Below are 23282 nucleotides of genomic sequence, written 5' to 3'. Positions count from 1 at the left end.
TCGCCGCTCACCTGAGCTCGCCCCACTGCGCGTCCTCCCAGTGTAAATATTCAATTTTTTTCTAACTTGGCACGCAGCTGCACAAGTTGCTTTTAGCATAATTAAGCCAGCCAAGCCAAGCTGCAGTCTTTTGCGGCAACAACAACAGCTGCAGCTGTGTCAGTGAAAGTTGAACGAAAACAAAAGAAAATCGTTGCAGAAATAACTTTTCAAGGCAGCGAGCGGCATCTCGAGTTAAAGCTGCTGCTGCTGCCAGCACCTGCGGCCTCCACCGGACTGCACTTTGAGGTAAGTTGGAGCAGCTTCCACTCGCATGCGCCACCCCCCCCCCCCAAAAAAAAACTTAACAGTTGCCTGTCAGTCTCTTGGCCACGCCAGAGCCTGCCTGCTGCTTAAAGTTGCTTAATTGAAGTTAGTTCACTCTGAGCGCGCCGGCAAGTGAGTGGCCAAGCAAAAAGTTTAATTGAATATTGCATTTGTGAGTGCTGCTAAGCACTTGGCATTAAATGCTCTTCAATTAGCAAACGAGCAGTAAATTATAAAGTCGAAAAGTTCAGCTTTTTACAATTTAGGCAGGCACTAAATTGCGAAGTAAATTTATTAAACGATTGTATATTTTTTATTGGGCACTTATTGAAAGCTAAGCAAGTAAACAAAAAGTAATAAATAAATTAAAATCAACAGCCCATGACAGTAATCATTTTATTTATGTTGCAGATTAAGTTGTAATGTCTGCTTAAAATATTATTAAATAATTCAAATTATAGAACAAATTTCTAGGACTTTTGTTTTAAATATAGTTTAAATTATTTGTAATAAACTCAATAAATTCTGCATTATTGCTTATTGAGCACAAAACTTTGTTTTAAATATATTTTAAAATATTTGTAATAAACCCAATTAATTCCGCATTATTGCTAATTGAGCAAAACCGAATAACATTTGAAATTTAAGCATTTGTTCAGTTATTTTAAAAAACATAATTTATTTATTAATGATTAATAAACTATTATTGAACAGCTATGATTAAATATAATTTTACTAAACAACAAAATAATTTGTTTAAATTCAATGACATCTTGCTTATTTATTTTTGACTATGAATAGTTGTTAGAAAATAGTATTGGAATTTTATATTAATTTGTAATTTATATGAGTTACATTTTATATATAAATTAATTTGTTTATAAATCTGCTTGTCTGACTATTACAAAGTGTATATCGCAGTCGACCAAGTCAAGCAAAAATTGCTTCAGCAACAGCTTTATTACTTGTGAGCCTCTTAGCCCAATTAATTTTTATTCTATTTGCATTTTGATTCTAATTGGCATTAAAGCTCAATACATCAAACATCAGAGTCGAGAGTCGTAACATTTTTGACAAGCAAATTGAGTTGCCGACTCAAAGTTCATTACAGTACAACTCTATTAGAGATAGAGAGAGCTAAGAGCTGAGAGCCTTACGCGTTGTACTTGCATGTAAACAAAGCCTAAATGGCTTAAACGATTTAGTTGGCAAAGCATTGGAGCTAATGTTGATATTTCGATTGACTGGCGGCTGGGGCTGAAAGCTTCTTGTCTTAGTTACACCAAAAAAAAAGAAAAGAAATGAAAGGCACAACTGCTTGAGAATTAAATTAAAAACACACGCAACGTAACGAAAGCAAGGCCGAAAAGAAAGAAGAAGAAGAAGCAACGAAGGCATGTGCAAATAGAAGAGAGCGAGAGCTTCAAATTCAATTTAATGGCTTGGCAGCAAGGGAAAGTGCGACGGCCATAGGCGCACGCACAATAGTTAAGCGTTGAAGGAGCTGAAGGTCCCTGGGGGCCACACACACACACACACAGCAGCTTGGGAAGTGTGTCAAAGTACAAGCCGAATCAATCGAAGACGCTGCCAAGAGCCAAGAGCGGGTGGGTGGCTCGTCAAAAGAAATTGAAATGGAACTCAAGCAAAAACTACTTTGTTTGCGATTAGCACTTGGCCGGCTGCAACGAAAGGCGAAAGCGTTTGCTGATGGGAATGGGAGCCTTGAAGTGCGGCACTTGGCTGCCTGCGGGCGAGAGAGTGGTGGGTGGCAAATGAAATGTGTGTCAATATATTGATTGAATAATGGTCTACATATTGACAAACAACTCAAAAGGCACTCGAGCTCAAAACTCAGGGATTCCAAATACGCTTTGACTTGACGTTGACAGCCATGCAAGAGACTTTCGATGTTAGACGACAGGCCTAGGGGAGCGACAGAGTGAGAGACACACAGGAAACGGAAACGCTCGCACGTTACGTTACTGTCAAAGCTGCGAATGCAAATTGTTCGAGTGTGAGTGCTTGGGCTGGCAGCATCAAAAGCATTTGAAGTGCGTCATCAATGCAAAGCAGGCAAAGCTGCTTCAGCTTCTCTCTCATCTCTCGCGCGCCAAGATGAAGACATCGACGCAGTTGATTGAGAATTGCCAACTGGCAAAGCGCTGCTGTTGCCTAGCACTGCTACGCCTTGTGACGCGGGGGCAGGGGGCGTGTCTGGAACACGTGTTCCTTTAATTAGATAAAGTTTGTTTGCATTACAAACATACTGGCAGCAATTTGCCAAACGCTGTCAATGGCAACGCTTCAGCAACTTTTTTTCTATTTTTTTTTTTTTTTTATTATTATTTTGCCCGCACTGCAAAATTTTCCCTAGCGTATAAAAAAGTTTCTCTGGCAAGCGCGACGCACGTCTAGGCAAATAACAAAATATATATACAAGAATTTTATATACAAGCATAAAAATAAAAATAAAATGCGCTGCGCTCTATATATTTATGTAAATAATTTCTTTGCATAATTCTTTGCATTTTCAGTTGCTGCTTCTTCTTCGTTTGGCTTTGCTTTTATGCTCAGCAGCTGTTTACAAAAATTTTTGCTCATTTGCCTGACATTTTCACAGAGAGTTTTTCCTTTGCACAAAATTATTATTTTTTATTTTGTTATTTTTCATTTGCCACTCCCGCGCCCCGCCCGCTCTACGTTTTGCTACTTTCTCTATGCGCTTATTTAATTTGCTTTTATGATTTACAGCATTAATTTCATTTTGCTTTTGCGCTCAAGTTTATTTCTAAGTAAATTGTGGCACTTGTTTGCAATATATATAGAACTCTCAAGATCTTGGAAGTTCGTCAAAAATACAAACAATTTGTTTACCATTCACAGACTTTTGCACTAATTGTCAAAGTAAACTGCAGCCTCGTTAAAAGCTATTTGTGTATTGTTCGAAGGGCACTTGGCCGAGCACAAAGCATCTAAATTTTCAAAGTAAAATCCTTTTGTGAAATGTAAGCAGCTTGTTTTTTAACTCAAGCAGCAATATGCATAATAATAATGGCCATAAAATAGTTTTGAAAGCTGCTTAAGAAACTCTTTTGAAAATGCTGCTGCCTAAAAATGTACAAACTTGATTAGAGCACAAGCTGCTTTTAAATTTCATATTTTATGCTTGTTTATTATTTAATAGAACTGCTTTCATAATTAATATTTGCTGTGACAGCTTCAAGGCTTATATTAAAAATATCTAATCAAAGTGGATTAGCCAGCTAAGTAGCCATGCTCAGGCTTGTGTCACAGTCACTTGCTTAATAAATCAAATATAAATATATGTAAGCTTTCGCTGTATAATACTTGTGGCTATAAATAACACAAAGCGCACGACGACGACGACGAACATGAAATTTGCACACACAAAAGCAAAAGCGTACAAGGCCTAAAGATTTCAAGGCTTTTGCTTGCTGTTTTTCTTTTTGCCTTGTTTTTTGTGCAAACTTGTGCTTAATTAAAAGCTCACAAAAGTAGGTAACGTGCATATAACAAGCCTTACAAACTCATTCACACACACACACACACACAGACGCTAACACATGCACACAATTGTTGCACATATTAATTTGTGTGAGGCCATTGTGCCGTCGTTTTCTGGCGTGCCAACAACAATGCCGTATGACAACAATGAAGGCCAGCAATGCACATAAACTTGCCAAACAAACACAAGCCAAGTGCGCCGCAACAACAACAACAACAATAACAACAATTACAACAATTGCGGGCACAGCCAAAGAATAAAACACACTAACACAAATCTTTATTTAAGCATAACAAAAACATCGGCTTCAATGGTGGCAAACTAAAAATACAAACAAAGCAAACAGGCAACCAAAAAAAAAAAAAAAATGAAAAAGGCTAGCAAGCAAAAAAAATTAGAACAGCAAAGCGCCTTAGGATATGCAACACATAAAACTTCAGCTTCAATGGCAGCAGCAGCGCCTCACGCTGCGCCAGCAATAAAGAAGAGAGAGAGAAACATAGAGAGAGAAAGCGAGTGGCAAAGCAAGTTGAAGCCGAAGCCACAGCCCAGAGTCCATGTGGTTTACAGCGAGTGTTGTATTGTGTGGATTACGCTTTTGCAATTGTCAGTTTATGCGATGGAAGATAACGCGAATTGATTAACTATTATTGTAAACCAAGATGCACCAGATAAGTGTGGCAGGCAAATTGCAAAATTCAAGTGGCACTTCTATCTGATCAAATTTGTAGTTAAAGCTTAAGCTTTAAAATTCAGCGATATATTATTTAAAATGAATATGAATCACCCATAAGCATAGAATTACTAGATAAGCAATATTTGTCAATTTTTATTAGATATTAGTTATTTGAATTATTAAAATCAAAAGTAGTTTCTTTAATGTTTATGCTCAATATGTATGTATTTTGATGAGTTTAAATAAAATAAATTTTACATTGAATTGTAGATTTTATTTAATTTAATACAATGCTGCACTTTGATTTTGATTTATTAAAGGAGAAGGTTTTGAGCTTTATTAACTTTAGGAAATAGACGGATACGCTGCTAAGATACAAGATAAGATAATATAAATATATAATGGTATATTGAGGGGTATATATTATATATATATTTATGTTTATAGTATATTTATTTTACTTATTAAAAATATATTGCTTCGAGCTTTGTTTTTGCTTAAACGTTTACGTGAGTAAGTGTCGCCGATTGATTGCTCATTTATCGCACTGCGTGGCGGCAGGCAAATATATTAAACTGCCGTCACTTGTTTACATTTTGCTTTAAGCTGTTTACTTGCTGTCAATGTGCTTAAAGTGTTCAATTAATTAACTGTTTTTTCACACGCATAAACGTTACTTGCATTCGGCATTTGGCTTGTCTCCTTCTTGGCTACAGTGGGTGAGTCTAAGCTGGTTTGGCCTGCATGGCTGAGCAACAACTGCATGTAAAATGGCAATGGCACCCAGCAGGCTTTAAAAGAGGAAGAGAAAGATGCTGATGCTAGGCTAGGCGAGCATTTTTCAGCTCAATGCAATGTCTGCAGCCGTTTAGTCCAATGGCTGTTAAGCCATTTGCTGTGCCAGTTTTTTTTCTTTTTTTTTTTTTTGCTGCTCGCTTCGCACCCGAAAAACTTCGAATTGGCAGTCAAGTTTAAACTTGGGGCCTGACTGAGCATTTCTAATGCGAGTAACAGCATTCAGACTCTCGATGTCTCAGCCTACACACACACACACACACACAAGCACACACACGTACGCATAGAAAAGTTTGGCTTTTTTTTATTTGTTGGGTCTCGGAACGGGATTACTACAGCGCTTGAAGGCAAAAGAGGCTGCCAGAAACTTTAGCGTCGCAAACTTTTCTGCATATATTTTGGCCACAAAACGGAAGCTTGTTTTTTAGCCTGTCTGTTGGGCGTATTTCGTACTGGCATTCTGTTTTTATATTTTATATTCTATTCCTTTTTTTTTATTTTCGCTCTTGCTTGGCATTTTAAATGCTTTAATCGCAATTTATCAAATTGGAAAATAAAAGGGCTGCGGGGAGTACTGCGAACTTGGTAGGGCTCTCGAAAAGTTTTGTGCAATTTCGAATTTGGGGCATTTGCTAAGCATTTAATTTGTCAGACATTTGTTTACACTGGAGCCCAATTTGGAACTGCACTTGACTTGGTTTTAAGCTGGAATTTGGTTTTTAAAGCAAGAATTTCTTTCTTACAGTTTCACTTGCTGCTCAGCATGCTGCCAATTGTTGTTGGTCAGCCCCTACTCGCACCTCAGCAGGACGCCTAAACATTGTGCAATGTCCAGACAGCAGCCATGTCCATGTCGGAACGCAACACGCCCAGCCTTGCGTCTACTTCGGCGTCCACGTCCACGCCCACGCATCGCCAGCAACGGCCGCCGGACGTTGAGGAGGCGCTCTCCTCAATGCTCTGGACTCCCTACGAGCGCACCAACGCTATGCCGAGCTCCTCCTCGGACGAAGAGGACGATGATGATGAGCGACTCAATCGCCAGCTGCGCAAATCCTTCAGCAGCTATGAGACAACTGCCTTGAGCTATCAAGCACCGGCTACGCTTCCGCTACCGCTTCCGCCGTTGTCGTTGCCGTTGCCATTGCCGTTATTTCAAGCACCAGCTCCAGCTTCACTACCAACAACTGCAGTCGCAGCACTTTCTGTGCCTTTCTCCCCATATAGTTTAAGCGCCGCCAAGACGAGCCGCAGTCGCAGCCAGAGTCGCAGCAATCGCTATTCGTATCCGGCGTACTATGGCAGTCCGGCGCATACACTCCAATGGTGTTCCTCGGCGGCTACGGCCATAAAGGAGCCGCCCTCGTATGAGTCGCTCTATAAGCTTAAGGACGCCTCCAGCGTGGGCGTGGCATGCGCAAGCCTGGCTCGCGCACAGCCACACCAAGTACTTTGTGATAGATCGCAACGATCCCCAGCAACAAGAACTACAACAACAGCTGATCAGGTTGATATCAATGATGATGATGATAATGATGCAGACGAAGATCAACAACAACTAACGGAAAATGTTCCAAGTCAGCGCTTGGCGCGCTCCTTTACAGATGATTATATAGCGCAGGTGAGTGTTATCGATGTTATCGATACTTTTATGTGACTTTAGCTGCACCATATTTTATCTCTTTGTTTTCTAACTTTACAACGCCACATAAAATCGTCACCTTATTCGAACCCATAACCTCACACTCCTAAATCCTAACTGCACGCACTTAGCCGCTTAATGTGTTGCCATCAAATTTGATGTCAAGGCTGGGGCTGGGGTTGGGGCTGTTGCCTATGCCTTATCAACCCCACAGCCCCCATTTGACAGCCTCTGCGCTGGCGCTAGCGCTAGCGATAAGAGCTAATGTTTCACTTAGGCCCTTGAGTGCCAAGAGCCAGCGACAGCGACGATAAGACGCGAACATATGTTGCCTAGCATCAGCCCAATGCAATGGCATTGTTATTGATATTGATATTGCTACTATCGGGGCGCTATATCGACTTGAGCTGAGCTGAGGCTGAGTGCGGGCTGCGTTATGTTGCCAGTGGGATATGCATTTATAAATTTATGAATATATAGCTATAAATATATACGCGTTGCTATTATAATTTGTTTGTATTTTATGCAACGCCAGCCAAATGGAAAATTGACCACAACGCACGCTGAAAAAAAAGAAGTAGCAAGCAAAGAACACAAATATTTAAATTTAAATGATATTTATGCCGTATGCTTATGTAGGGGTGAACTATTATATAATAGCGCTGCATAACTTCATAGGGGTAGCAACTGTGACTAAGGGGTGACTAGAAACAAATTCCATATGTTCAAAGCAATTATTTATTAAAAAGTAACGGCTAATTATAGCATCGATAGCAGCAATTACAAATATAAAACGCAGCAAGCGTGCTCTCGCTCTCCCGCTCTCTCACTCTCTTTTCTCGCTGCAATTCATCATAATTCTCTTTGCTCTGCTCGCTGACCTACTTGCAGTAATCTATCCAAACAAATAGCTCATGACAATATATTTATGTGTTTTTATAATGAAGCCAGCAGACTGCCGTTAGGCCAAAGTTTGTAACATTTTGTTTTGGGCTTCATTTTTGGGTCGCTTTAAATGCAACTAGCGGCAACAATCAGCAGCAATCGCAATCACAGACTGCACAAGAGTGAGCAGCAGCAGCAAGAACAACAACAACAATGACAATAACAATGACTGGGCACAGCACCTTCAACAATGCACAAGTCAGCAGGCAGAGCTAACAGTAAATCACATTAAATTTGTGTGACGTAATTAATGCAAGTAACACAGCGTAACATAATTAGAACCCACAGTAAATATGAAAGACGCAATCATATGTATGTAGAGCTAGAAAAAATAAACTAGAGCAGCGCAAAAATATTTTTAAATATGCGTGTCTTAAATGCAGTTTAAAATATATTAAATTTATGTCATAAATTATAATAATTAAATAAAATAATTGTTATTTGCGTATTATGACATTTCGTACCACTGTGCGCAGTCAGTGAGAGAGATTCACTCACACCCTGTTGTGTGTGTGTGTGTGTGTGTGTATTAGAGTGAGTAAGTCACAACAACAACAGCAATAGCTTTATCAGCAAACATGCAGACGCCAGGCTATGGACAAAATAACAGCAAACAACAACAACAATTACTTGTGACGATTTTATGTTTATGCGTTGGCTTAATTAATTCAATTAAGCGCACATTTATGCGACTACAGCCTGGCCATATCCTCGCTTACACACACATCTGTCTCTCTCTCTCTCTCTCTCTTTGTGGCTCGTAGCTGTCAAGTATATTTATTTTTTCCTTTTTTAGCTTAATCCGCCAGCAATTAACATTAATTAGCGCTTAAAACTTAAATCTTGTCATTTCGTTAATGCAAAGTTTGCGTATTTTTTTCTCTCTCTCTTTTTTCACACCTGCTCTTTGGGTCGCTCGTTCGCTTGACGTTGTGTGTGCGCGAGTGCAGAACTGCGCAGCAGTAAATACAAAGACAACGAATGCAAGATCACAACAAAGCGCAGAAAATCAATGCGACAGCATAGCGAACTGCATTATCAATGAAGACAGCGACAAAGACAGCAACAACAACAACAACAACAACAGCAGTAGCAGCGATGCGCAAGAGATGGCAAACGAGGAAACAGGCATTGCAATTGCAGTCGCAGTGCAGGTCAATCAACCTGTTTCCTGTGCTGCGCTTGCTGTCGCAGCAGAACTCAATCACACACGCTCATTCACTCACAATTCCACTCAAAGCGTGAGCGCAAATGCTCTCAGCGCTGCTGCTGAGCGCACGCCCGTAGTTTCTCAGCGAGAGCGCAACGATAGCAGCTGCTCAACTCAAACTCACTCGCCAGCAGCTGCGATCAGTCTCTCGAGTTCGTTCGGCGCGTGTACAACGAGTGCGCATTGTAGCGGCAGCGGCGTCGCAGACTTTGAAAGCAACTGTAATTTGTCGAATATTTCGTGGCTGTCGCGTGGGCGCTACAGTTACAGTTATAACGCGTTTGATAGCAGCAGCAGCAGCGGCGCCGGCGTCGTCAGCGGCAACCTGCGTCCCAACAAATGTTTGGCAGAACTCGAGCGTCTCTATGCCGAATTTCGCGCGAGTGAAAGTCTCTTGGAGCAGCGCCTAGGCCAAGTGCGAAGCGAACGTGACAGCGATACGCAAACGATGCGTTTGAATGTGGCTGCTGAGCTGCCGGCTGCGCCAACGGCAACGGCGACGGCAGCAACGCAAACAGCAACAACAACAACCACTGTGGGAAGCAGCATTTTCATAAAGCCTAGCAGCAACCACAACAGCAACAACAGTGAGAGCAGCAGCAAAGCCAAAAGCATCAGCAACATTGCAATATTGCCAGCGACAACAGCAACAAAGTCCTGTCAACGTCAGCCAAGTCTAACGATACAAGTGAACAACAACAGCAGCAGTAATAATAACGGTACTAATAACGGTAATCAGGTTTGCGTTGCAGCGCCCACAACAACAACAGCAACAGCTACACAAGATACAAGCATTGTCAACAACAACAACGGAGTTTGTGTGGTGAATTGCAACTACAGCAGCAACACCCACTCCAATAACAACAACAACAACAACAACAATAGCATTGTTGCTATTAATAATTGTGTGCCAGGTAGCAAAGTGTTTAGTGCAAGTGTACAAAATAATTTAAATAATAATAATAATGCCCAAGTGGATGTGCAACATGTTGCTGCCAGTGTCAGTGCCAACAATAATAAAAACAACAACAGCAGCAGCAACACAAACAACAGCAACAGCGTTCATAATCAAATAAATAATATTAATAGTGTTAAAAATATTAATAATAACGTGAAATTGACCAGTGCTGATAACAACAACAGTGTTAACGTAATCAGTGTGAATGCAACAGCCACGCCTACTCCCAAGCCGCCCACGCGCACTTTCACCTCAACCGAATGCCAAACCGATGATCTAAGCAACCAACAGCAGCAGCAGCTGCAGCAGCAGCAACAAGAGCAGCAACAACAGTTGCGCACACGCGAGCAACGTCGACGTGATCGACGCGAGCGACGCCAGCAACAGCAGCAGCAGCAACAGTTGCTGCCGCCGCAGCATGCGCGTCGCCATCATATGGAGCGTGCAGTGCCAGCGTTGCATCCACCTCCCCATTTGCATCATCCGCATCCACATCCACATCCGGCGGCTTTGGGACTAGCGCGTGCGCTGCTGCCCGACATTCTACACAGTCACTATCCGCCGCCGTATTGTGCATTGCCCGCTGGTGCGCCCGGGCCAACAGTCTTGCCAGCAGCAGCAGCAGTAGCAGCAGCTGCGCCAACGCCGGCGCCACTGCCGGTGCCCATGCTAACGCCCGTGATATCGACGGTGCCACTGCCCGGTGGTGCGCCACTAGCACCACTAATGAACGATGGACGCTTCACATTGCCGTTGCCCATTATGCGCAGGTGAGTTGCTGTTCCAATTCCAAGTATTCCAATTTCCAGTTTTCAAACTGCGCAGCTCTCACCTTTGGGCTACAGACATCGATCATTGCTGTATTCCAATTTCATTTACATTCATTCAAGTCTCTATGTCAGCCAAATACGCTGTAAAAATAATAGAGTCAAGGGGTGTTATAGACTTGAAAACGGCAATAAGTCTAATTAAGTTTGCTGCACAATTTAATTTTTCTTTTTAACAAAGTTTGCATACCCTGTAAAAATATTAGTAAGAATATTATGCTGCATAAAAAATACCCTGTTAAAAATATTAAAGTCAAAGGCTGGCAACGACTTAAGCATAGCAAAAAAACGGCACAGTTTTTTGAATTGAGGTTTTGATTGATTGTCCCATTTTTTATTCATTAAAAGTCGCTGCATACCCTGTAAAAATATTTGTCAAAATATAGCAAAATATATTGTCTTTTATTATTTATTGCTTTATTTTTGAAGCCGAATTTTGACTAAAGCGTATGATGAATTACATCATTTCCTCTTTGCCGCTTTGCTCTGCACTTCATCAAGTTTTCATGTTTGCTTTGCTCTCGCTGCCTTCTCTAGTCGCCGTTGTTTTTGTTTTTGTTGCTTTATGTCTATTTCGACATTTTCTATTACCGCACATTGCTTTTGTCTGCTGCTTGGTCGCGGCTTCATTGCCGGCCTAGCCTCATGTGTCTTCCTGTTTCGTGTTAGACCGACCGACCGACCAGACCGAGCCAGAAACTGAAACCAGGCAGACATTATAATGATGGTAATTTTGGATGTCAGTAACAAATTTCTTGCATGATTTGCCTTCCAAAAAAAAACACATAGATATATAAGCCTAGCACAAGTTGCTGCCAAGTCGCGACCCGAGGCTGCGGCTGAGTGTGAGACTCTCTTTTTTTTTTTGATGGTGTAAAAATTAATTTTTGTGGCTTGACAGCTATTCCTAGAAAAAAGCAAAACGCGCCTATAAAAAAACTTAAATTAAATGCGCTTAAACAGAATTTGATAAACTTTAAGTTCAGCTTATAAATCTTGCTCACCTCATTTCTCATTTTTGGGTTTTTAATGAGTTTTGGCTTTATCTGTAATTGCAAAAAACAACAACAATAATTTCTTTTGTAAGTATTGCTTATTGTTCTGATTCACGCTGACTGCGCAGTTTTGATTGTTCCAACACTATATAGTGGCTATAATTTTCCCACGCATTTAATGTGCTTATAAATATTTATTTAACTCAGAACCAGTTTGTGCAATATTTGTATCTATTGGATGCGCCCATGAGCATTTGACATTTTGACAAAAAAACTAAACAATTTCCAATCAAGTCAAGAGCGAATCGTGTAGAATTTTTAATTGCAACAACAAAAAAACTATGTCAATTGTTTAAAAGCAATTTACACTTAATGCAAAACTAGTTTTTGCTGTTTTAATTAGTGTGGGCGTAAATGCAATAATTAGCAACAATTTTCTAGTTCGTGTTTTATATATTAACGCATATTAATGTGCAGGAATAAGCAGCTGATGCATCAGCTTAGCTTTGTATATAGTATTTTTAATAAGCAATTTTATTAGAATTAATGCAGCACGCCCACTGGGCGCTTATCACTCCATTAAGCAGTCATCCCCTATTGGCTACCCGGTAGCTATTTGGTGGCTGCAACTTTAACACCTTTTTGAAGACTCCAGCGCTCTAAATTAACATTGCTGCTTACACAATTTCTGACTTGCTTTTGGCCAAAACAAAAGGTGTAAAAAAAAGCGAAAGTTTGTTAGCGTCAGGAGTTGTAAAAGGGCCGCGAGTTCCTCGCTCTGGCCGTGCATAATCTTTAAATCATTAAATAACAACAACAACAACAGCACTGGGGGGGGGACAACAACAACTTTAGCAACAATAATAAAAAATAAAAACACAGTCGAGCAATAAAAAAGGAAACGTGATGCTGAACTTAGTTCAACGTATAAATCGTTGTAATCAGTTGTTGTTGTTGTAGGATTTAATTTTGATTTTGAAGTATGCGCAACAAAAGAGCAAAGAAAACAACAAGCGGTAATAAAATCACTTTAGCCAGATACACAGCCAAGCTCAAGCTACAGCTAAAATTTTTGTATCTTTTTTTGGGAGCAGTCGAAAGACAGTTTCGAGTGTTGTGTGCACTTTTTTTTTGTGTTGCTTTGTTACTTTCACTTTCGTTAGCTTAAGGTTAAAAAGCGAACGCCGATAAATTTTGTTCGCTGCTTTTTTATTTTTCTTTTATTTTTTTGGGCTGTAAATCAAACATCGTAGTTAGCATTATTAGAATCGTGTTTTTCATATTAATTATGGCACTTTAGCCTAATTGCCGCTGAACTGCAAGCGCTGCTGACACTGAAAACGACTCATAAACCGGTTCGCAAAATTTGTTGCTGAGTTTAAAGACCCAAAATCGAAAATACGTGTATCCGCGAGATACATTCACGTATCTCCTCACGTTGGGATGATTCAACGCTCAAAATGCAAATGCAAACAACAACAACCAAAACCAGATTTCACCCAAGCAAACGCAAAACGGAAAACAAACCAAGTTTCAAGTTGCAGAACGTGCTTGCAACAGCAGCAGCAGCAGCAACAGCAGCAACTTGCAACTTGTGGGGGGCTGACACACTTAACTCTCTAGCTTAGTTCCTAAGCCTGCTGTCAAATTTACAGTTAGTCAAGTCGCGCGATCTGCTGCCCACACATCACTCTAAATTGAGTGATTTTTCCTATATATATAGCTGCTGCTCTCTATATAAATTATGTGGCATAAAAATCACAATTACTAACTGCATTAGACAGCGGCGCAGCCAAAAGCTGCAACATTGCCAACAACTGGACAAACAACTTTCCAGTATTTTTTTTTTGTATTTTTTTTGTTGTCAGTTGACCTCCCTGCCTGCTTCAGTCTTAGACCCGCCCCCCCTCAAGCTCTTTCTACTGATTTTTGGCGCTGTTGGCTTTATAAGTTTTTTTTTAAAAGCGCAAAGCGACAGCAGCAACTAAAATGAAAAAAAAAAACGTTGCTGCTAGTGTAGCAACCGCATCCTAAAGATACAAAGATACACAGCGTGCTGTTGCCAAAGGCCAAAAGATACGTTACTAAACGAAGCGAGAAGAGAACTTAACAAAAGTCAATAAAGCCAATAAAGCAAAATGTTGTTGTTGCTGCTGCAGCGACGAGACAAGGCGACAGCAACAACAACAGTAAAGTCAAGCTATAATGCACACTGCTTTGCAGCTTTTGAAATGTAGCTAAATATTAAATAAATAAAACAAGCAGTGTTGAATTTAGAGCAGAGCTTTGAAATAGGAATTTATTTTTGAGTTAATAGATTTCAACTTTTATTTAGATATTTATAATAAAAATAGAGAAATAATTCTTAGCGATTTCACAAACAAATTTAAAAGTAAAAATGTATTCTGTTATAGCATAAAAAGATATAGGAGATTGTATAAGTTTCAAATTAAAAGCTTTGAATTAGGAATTACCTTTGATGAAATTTATAATGAAAAATAATTCTTAAATAAAAAAATAAGAGTTAATTAGTTTTATTTTTTTCATGCTTATAATAAAAATTGAAAAAAAATCTTATGTAGGGGTTTTAATAAAAAAACAAGACTTAAAATAGTTTTAGTTCACGGACAATTGAAAGTAAAAATTTATTCTGTTATAGCATAAAAAATATTTAAAAAACTTTAAAATAACAATTATGACATAGGAATTATTTTTGAATTTTTATTAATAAGCTCTTTTACTCTTTAATTTCTTATTATAAAAATTGCAATAATAATTCCAAGCTAATAATTTTGTTATTCAAAGCAAACAATTTTATTTAAAAATAATTTAAAGTAACAATTTATTCGTAAAAAAAATATAATAATTGCTTTAGCATTTCAAATTTAAATTATGAGAAGTTTTTTTTAGACTTTTATTAAATAAGTTTTTTAACTTTTATATTTTGTATGATAAAAATGACAATAATAATTTCAAGTTAAGCATTTTTTTATGCTTTTACTTTATATTTTAAAAGCAGCAACATAAATTTGCTTAACTTCAATAATTGATTTATTATACATTTTTTATATGCTTTTCAACCACTGTGCCTGCAACCAAATTGTGGTTGTCTGCTTGTGGTGACTGCTTTGTTGTTGTTGTTGTTGTTGCCTCAAACTGTTTGCATAGAAAATGCATTCGGGGCCAAAAGCTGCAATGAGCCGGCAAAATGCAGCAGCAACAAATAGAAAACGCAGCCAAGACAAGAAACCCAAACAAGTTGCCAACAAATTCAAGTCAGAGCGAGACAGTGCAAGAAAGAGAGAGCAAGCGAGAGAGCGAGAGAGAGCAGCAAGTGTTGAGTGCTGCGTGCGTGTTTTTTGTACCCCCCAGGGCCAATGCCAAAGGGGAGGAGACGAGACGAAACAAAAAAGCAACAAACTGTTGCTGCTGCCAAAAATCTTTGGCTTTATTAAATTGTCGCCAGCAGCAGCAGCAGCAGCAAAGGGAATTCGATGAGCGTAAGATTTTTGAGGCTTTTAGGTTTGGGCCAGAGAGTTAGGGAACTAGTTTGTTGGCTTTAATTGCGCGTCCCAAGCAATTAACATTTTGAATTGTGCCAAATCTTTTGGCTTAATAAGCAACTGGCCTTGAGCGCTGGGAAAAATATAAACTCTGCCCAGCAAAACGCAACTCTTTCTCTTTTCTAGACTTCAATGTTATTGTTGTTGTTGTGTGTGTTTTGTTATTGTTCATAACAGTTCAATGCCATTTTGGCCATAGAACAAAGCATTAAGCCTAAGGCTTCAAAGCCGCCTCATTGTGAATTCAGTTTCAGACATTTTCGCACAAAAGCTGCTGCAATCACAAATGAAAAACATTTTTTTCTACCTTTTTTTTTCTACACTTTATTTTATTGCTGTTGTTATTTTATGTGGCGCGCGCTTCATTCACAAAATACAATACACGTTGAACTCAGACGCAGACAAAAGCAGCAGATGAGCTCAAATGAGCAGAGAGTTTATAAATAAATATATTCATATTTATATATGGCATGCAAATCGGAATTATATCGATATAGCGGAGCAGAATTGAATAATAGGCTATTGAGTTGAATAGCAGAAATGCGTAGAGGGCTTAAATTAATTGTAAAGCTGCAAGCAGTTAGTGAAGTTGGTAGGCAGCTCGAGAGCTTAAATAATATATAGCTATAAAATATATATAGCTGTGCTATTAAATGCTAAAATTAAAGCAAAGCTGCCTTATATAGCTCCAGGTAGCTAGTAAAGTGGATAGCAGTAATATTATTTAGTAAAATCTCTATAAAATGTATATAACTACAAGTAGCTAGTAAAGTAGACAGCAGCAGTCTTAATAAATTTTGCTAATTAGCAGCAAAAATAATTTTATTTAGTGCTATCAATAATTTTAATAAAAAGCTTACTGAGCTAAAATAGCTAGAAACAAATTGCTAGAAAAAGCTACACACAAAATTAAAAATGCTAAAATTATTTTGCATTTAATTAATAACATAATACTTAATATTGAGCATAAATATAAGTAAATAAAACAATGATTTCTTTAAAAATTATTATGCATTATTTATTTTATTGAACTTAAAATACTATAAAAGTAATCAAATCACTTTTAATATAGTCTGATATATAGCTAGTTTCAAAACTAATTAATCTAGCTATTATCTAGCATTAAAATAGCAAAAATGGCAATACTGACTGCAAATAGTTAGTTAAAGTAGGCAACGGCCGTAATTAAATAGTACAATAAATATTTAATAGAACACAAAAATATATACAGCATTTAATTGTGAAATAATATATATAAATATAGTAAATATATTTAGCATTTAATAAGAAATAAATAACTCGAAGTAGTTAGCAAGATCAGCAGTTTTTAAATAATAAAATGATTGCTACTATATAAAGTACTATACAACATATAAATAAATAAATGTACTAAATTTGTTAAATAAACTGCAATATATAAATCCAAGTAACTAATGCTTTTAAGAATATAATAATATTTAAAGCAGCATAATAAATATTTTACTGTTGCAGTCTTAAATATTGTATGCGCTACAATAAAATAATAAGTATACGTATTATATTTATTTAATAAGCAAAACATTTTTAAGCAGTTAGCTCAATAGTAACTACCAATGCAGCAATGTTAGTTAGTAAGTTCATTAATACTTGAGCTCGCAGCTTATTTTTAATCACATAACAATAACATTTACTCTTTGTGCACTCTAACGAGCGTGCACCGTACATAAAATGCCACACCCACTAGTTATTGATTTTGCACTTAACGCTCAATGCGCCTTGCTCTGCATTTTCCATTTATTTGTATATATCGCATTTTTATTTGTACTGCCATTTTTACTGTTTTTTTTTTTTGCGCTTTGTATTTTTGCGGGCTGCGGTTTTAAACAAAAGTCCATAATTTATGTTATGGCTAAGCACTGGGAGACTGGAGACTGTTGTTTGTTTTGTTTGTTTGCTGCTGCTGCTTCTTTATGCTGTTGCGGCTGCTGCTGCTGGGCGTGGCTGCTGTTGCTGTATTAACTTAAATCGATGCGAGTGTTGAGTTGATTAACTCAGCTGGACTTGCAAGATTTACAAACAAAACTGAAGCACGTAGTTTTTTTTTTTATCAAAACTTGCTGCTCACAGCTGCGACTTTCCACACAGAGCATAAATATTTCAGCTGTAGCTTAAAGCTTAACCCGCTTTAGCCCCATTAACACTTCAAAATTGTTGCCATTGCTCATTAAGAACGAAGCACTTGACCCGCATTGCAAAAAAAGCTGCAAAAAAATTTATTTATTTGCATTTAAATTTATTTACAATTTAATATTAAATAAAATGTTATTAAAATTAACTGTTATGCGTTTTGTACGCATATTAACTTGGCTATGAGCTAATAATATTGGCGTCTAGCTTATTGCCTTTTATTTTTTGGGTGAAAGTTTGTTAGGTGTGCAAACTAATCTATTGAGAAATTGAGTGAAACGCATAAATTAACTAACTATAGAATATATATGCGCAGCATAAATTATATAACTTCGATGTGCTGTCTGCATAAAGTTTTGAGCTAATTTGCAAGTCTGCGCTGCTGCTGGTTTCAAGTTTAATTAAGAGCGCTTAAATATTTAAAAACCAATAGCTATATAAAATGCGCAATTGTAATGAGCTCCAGACACAGTCAAAAAGCGCATTTTAATGGCCCCCCCTCCCAACCCCCTTACACATTTTAGCTTAAACATTTTAACATTTAACGAACAACCAATTGCCAGACAAGTGCAATCAAGGGCCCGCCCCCCCCAACACCCACCGCTGTGTCAACTGTCAACCGCAAAATGCGCGAACCCCCCCCTGAAAAAAAGCAGCCAAAAAATCAACGAACCAACGAGCATTGAACGTTAGAGCGAGACAAAGTTTTGACCCGCTTCATACACTGATTTCAATTTAAAGTGCAATGAGTTTTTCACATTTGTTGTTGTTATTGCTGCTTTTGCTGGTGTTGGCAACAAAGTTGTTGCCAAAGCTTATTTGTACTGTTGTCTGCAAAATCCGTTTGCCACATAGATACTTCAGTTACGATGCCCCCCACGCCGCCCATGGCCAAAACCAAAACTCGTGCTATTGTTTGAGTTTCTTTTTTTTTATAGCTCTCGAACTTTTGTTAATCCGGCAACTCACCCACACACACACACACACACACAGACAGCTGCTGCTGCTGCTGCTGCTTGCGTTTTATTTTTCAAATTAATTAAAACATTAACAAATTTCCAAAGCAACAGCGCTACGTATCCTTGTTTTAATCCTTGGCGCAAATAAAATGCAAAATTTATGACTGCCGCTGCTGCTGCTTCTTCTTATTGTTTGTGTTTTCATAAAATTTTACGTGTAGATTGCTCATAATTACTACAAACAACACACACACACACACATAGAAACAAATGGCACAGCTGCGCTTAAAAGTCGTGAATCAGAATGAGAATTAGTAACAAGCAGAACCAACAACAACAACAACAAAGTAACTGCGAACTGAGCAGCAGCAAGAGCTACATCAACATCAAACAAAGACAGTTACAGTTTATACAGTTACATTTGTCTTTGTGTGCCACGCCACACACTGCGTATGAGCAATGGCCTGGCAGACGCCCCAAGACTTGAGGACACACATTTTAAGCCAATGCTGGGGGCGCTGCAATGACCTACAAGATTTTTGGGGCACAATTCAAAGCAGTTCAAGTTGCTAAAGTTTAAAAAATACGAAATTCTGTAGATCAAAAGCTACAAAGAAAATTAATTGATTTATTGGTTGCAAAAATTGATTGATGCAAAATAATTTATTGCATATTTTATTTTAATAAAAATGCATTTAATAAGCATGAAGTATGCATAAAAATCGTTAAAAACTACATTTAAATTAAATATAAAAAGCAAAAAGAAAATTATTTTGAAAATAATGAAAAATTAAAAAAAAAATTGCAATTTTTTATGATAAAAATCTATAAGATAATGTGTATAAAAATAAAGCCAAATTCAATTTGTATTATAAAAACGAAGTAAAGTTTTTATGTATAAATAAAAATTGGTAAGAATTACATTTAAATTTCTATACAATAAAAATCTATACAAGCAGCAATTCTTACTATTATTATTTTGATATTATTTGTTTTAACAAAATATGAAAATAATAAAATCTTTCAATTTTTTATGCTAAAAACAAATAAAATAATGTCAAAGTATAAATAAAGCTAAATTAAATTTGAATTATATAAAATTAAATAAAGTTATGTTTTAGTTTATTTTATTTTTGTAATACAAGTTGAAATTGAATTGAATTGAAAATTAAAAGTAATTTTTCATTTGTATTATAAAAATTAAATAAAATTTGGTTTTACTATATTTAATTTTTATAATGCAAATGGTAAAATTTGATTTATATGCACTTATTATAATGAAATGTAAGTTAGCTCTATTTTAATGCACTTTGACATCTAAAATTTGAAGTTGAAATTAAATTATTTTTGGCTGAAAATTTCATTTGAGCGCTGCCTAAGCTTAAACATTATTTAGCATTGTTAATTATACATAATATTAATTTTATTTTAAGCACAAAGTATAAATAAAAAGTTGAGGCAGTGCGTTTGGCTTTGACTGTTGACTGTGCTCAGTCATTTATCCTTTCAAGCGACTGTCAAGAGCAGCAGTTGACTGTCAAATAATTGCTGGCAGATTTGTTATTGCGCCCCCCCCACCCCACGCCACTCTGCCGCTCTGTTGGCAACGCGAAGTGGCCCAAGATAAAAAGGGTAGTGAGCTTGGCAGTTTCTAATTAGATAGTTGCTTGAGCTGAGGCCAAATCCGAATTCGAGCGGCACTTTCATAAGCACAGGCTGTGCCTCTAATCGGGGAAGAGCAAAAAAAAAAAAACAAAAGTGGCAAAAGTTATTGTAAAAATGAGAAAACGTCGCCCAGCAACCGCAAAAACCTAAACAAAGGCTGTAATTTGACGCAGCTGGGAAGCAACTAAAGCAACAACAACAACAACAACTAAGAGGCAACCACATTGTGACGTTGACGGCAAAACTAAAAAGTCAAAACAAATAATTTGCTATAATAACGACGAGCGTAGCAAAAATCAGCAGGAAAACAAAAGCAACAGCAACAGCAACAACATAACTAATAGACAAGTGGAAGTAAAACAAAGAAAGCAACAAAAGCAAACCGCACACACACACAAAGACAAACACATATACACATATATATATATGTGTGTGTGTAAATGTGAGTAGAGCTAAGTTGAAAGCTCAGCCGCATAGAAACTTTCTCCTTCTTAGAGATCTTGCGCTCAGCTTAAACGTCGACGTTGACGTCAGCAGCAGCAGCAGCAGCAGCAGCTTGTGGCTATGTGTGTGTGTGTGTGTTGGCTTTTGTGTACTTTGCCAAGTTAAGGAGCCTTGGCTGAGAGCTGAGACCACAAGACTATTAAACGCACACTTTGGTTGCAGTTTTCGCACCCGCTACTTGGCCACGCCCACTAGTAAACACTTTTTAGTTTAGCATTAAATTTTTTATGCTCTTCTGTAACATTGAACTGCACTTATATATTTTTTAAAATTTAGTAAGCGTATTTCAAAGTTCGCTTTGCCATTTCGTTAGCTGCATTTAGATTTTTATGCAATTCTCAAACTCAAACTCAACTCAATTTCAATTCCACTTTTGGCTCAGCTGTGTAATTCATTGCCAGCAGCAGCTGCCACAGCGTGGCGAGTTTTATGACCGCTGGTCAGTTGTTGCAACAACAACAACAACGAACGTCGAACGAATATCACCCGCATGGCATCATAATTTCTCGTAACGCTTATCGATAAACTGCAATCAGCATATAATTCTCAGAGGCCCAGCACTCCAATCACATGTGCTTGGACACCCTCATGGCCGGCAACGCAGGCTGACGCCCCAGACCAGTCGCTGCTCTTGATATAGCTCATATCGCTCGTAAACATGACCACATACAGTGAAGCTACAGTGAGTGTAGCAATTTCTGCCCAAGGGCACATAAATTTCCATAGCTGCTTGAGCTTAAAAGCAGAAAGTTAATAAAGCGAGCAGTGAAAGATTTTTAAACTAAGCAGCAAAGAAACTTAAACATAAGTATTATTTTGAATAAATATTGTCTACGCTTAATTGAAAAAACAATTCAATTTTGCATTAATAAATAGGCTTATGCATTAAAGTTGCTGCACAGCTTAAAAGCAGAAATTAGATTATATAAGACTTCAATAAAACAAGAAGTAAAGATATTTAAATAATTTATATGCGCAGGCAAAGCAACTAAAATAAAACATAAAGTATTATTTTGACAAAATATTGTCAACGCTTTAATGAAAAAATAATTCAATTAATTAATAACATTATGCATTAAACTTGCTGCACTGCAATTTAATATTTAAAAAAAATTAATAACAGCATGCAGCTTAAAAAATGAATTTAAATTATAGAAGAGACTTCTATAAAACAAAAAGTAAAGATATTTAAATAATTTATATGCGCAGGCAAAGCCACTAAAATAAAACTTAAGTATGCCTTAATGAAAAAATAAATTAAGTTTTGCATTCATTAAATACATTATGTATTTATTTTGCTGCAAGCTAAAATGTTCAACTTTATTCTAATAGCTATTCTCAAAGTTTAATAATATATTATATAAAAAATTATATAATTTAAAAAGAGTTTATTTTATTTACTGATTACATTTTCTGCATTTAAGTTGTATAATCAAAATTAAACAACATAAATTGATCAAAATTACAGTAAAATTATAGTAATAAGCTCTGCTTGAATTTTTGCATTTAACTTAAATATGCCAAATTAAACCTTAAATTAAATTGTTGAAAAGTACAACATAAAAAGAGACTTATTTCTAATTAATAAATATTGTCTGTTTAATTTTTCTGCATAAGTTAACATTAGATATACATTAAATTAAAAAAATAAAACATAACGTAACATAATTTAAAAAGAGTTTATTTATATATTAATAAATGTGCTCTGCTTAAATTTTCTGCATTTAACCAAATTAGAATCAATTTATGTCTAATTTTGAATATTTTACTTAAATAATTGATAAAAATTATAACATAATTATAATATCAAATTAACTTTGCTGCATATAAAATCGAATTTATTAGATGCTTTAATGCAAATAAATAAATATATATGTATACATATAATTCAATATATAATGAAATATGAAAATGAAGCAAGCAGCACAAAAATTTAATTAAAATGCTTGCAGTTGCTTCAAAACAATTAAAGTGCTGCTTGTTGTATTAAATTTAAAGCAAAATATGCAAATAATAAATGCGCTTAAGTTGCTTGTAGCGAGGTTGTACTGTATGCCAAACGCAGCGCATACGCATTTGCTGCTAAATGTTATAGAGACAACGATAAGGCTACAGCCGAAAACCTTGAGCCAGCAGCAACCCTCAGCAGTAGCAGCAGCCTCAGCACTTGGTTAATGCCTCACAGCTTGGGTTTGGGTTGGGGCTTCTGCTTGGGCTTGGGCAGCTGCTTCAGATTGAAAGTAACTCTATTTATGTGGCTGTGTCATTGTGTGATGAGATGAAATGAAATGACTGAGAAGAATGGCAAGCCCAGGAAATTATGCGTAATGAAGTAAGCAATGAGTGTGCCGCTCTCACTCTCTAACTGTGTGTGTGTGTTCTTATCAGTTATGTGTGTGTGTGTGTGTGTGTTTGGAAATTGCTTGTAGCTGTTGCTGGACTTTGGCTCTATTTTCTGCTTGTGGCTTTGGGTAGTTTTTATTCGCTTCGTTTCCGCGTCAATTTCCTTTAATGTGCTATGGCGTGATGTCCCTTAGCACAC

At 37.1% G+C, this 23282-nt stretch overlaps 1 protein-coding gene across 1 annotated transcript in view; it reads left to right on the top strand.

The window, feature by feature from the left end:
* The first annotated feature begins 207 nt into the window (after positions 1-207).
* LOC108597393 (probable serine/threonine-protein kinase DDB_G0282963) overlaps positions 208-23282 on the top strand; it is a 46943-nt gene continuing 23868 nt past the window's right edge. Inside the window, exons 1-4 of the mRNA XM_017983929.1 lie at positions 208-288; positions 6052-6927; positions 8844-10123; positions 10226-10831. Coding sequence (XP_017839418.1) covers positions 6151-6927; positions 8844-10123; positions 10226-10831 — 2663 coding nt within the window. The 5' untranslated portion in view covers positions 208-288; positions 6052-6150. The remainder of the gene's footprint in view (positions 289-6051; positions 6928-8843; positions 10124-10225; positions 10832-23282) is intronic.

This window comes from Drosophila busckii, chromosome 2R, assembly GCF_011750605.1.
Source record: "Drosophila busckii strain San Diego stock center, stock number 13000-0081.31 chromosome 2R, ASM1175060v1, whole genome shotgun sequence".
In the NCBI taxonomy this organism is placed as follows: Eukaryota; Metazoa; Arthropoda; class Insecta; order Diptera; family Drosophilidae; genus Drosophila; species Drosophila busckii.
Note: the sequence above shows the minus strand (reverse complement) of the source record. Positions and strands in the feature narration are given on the sequence as shown.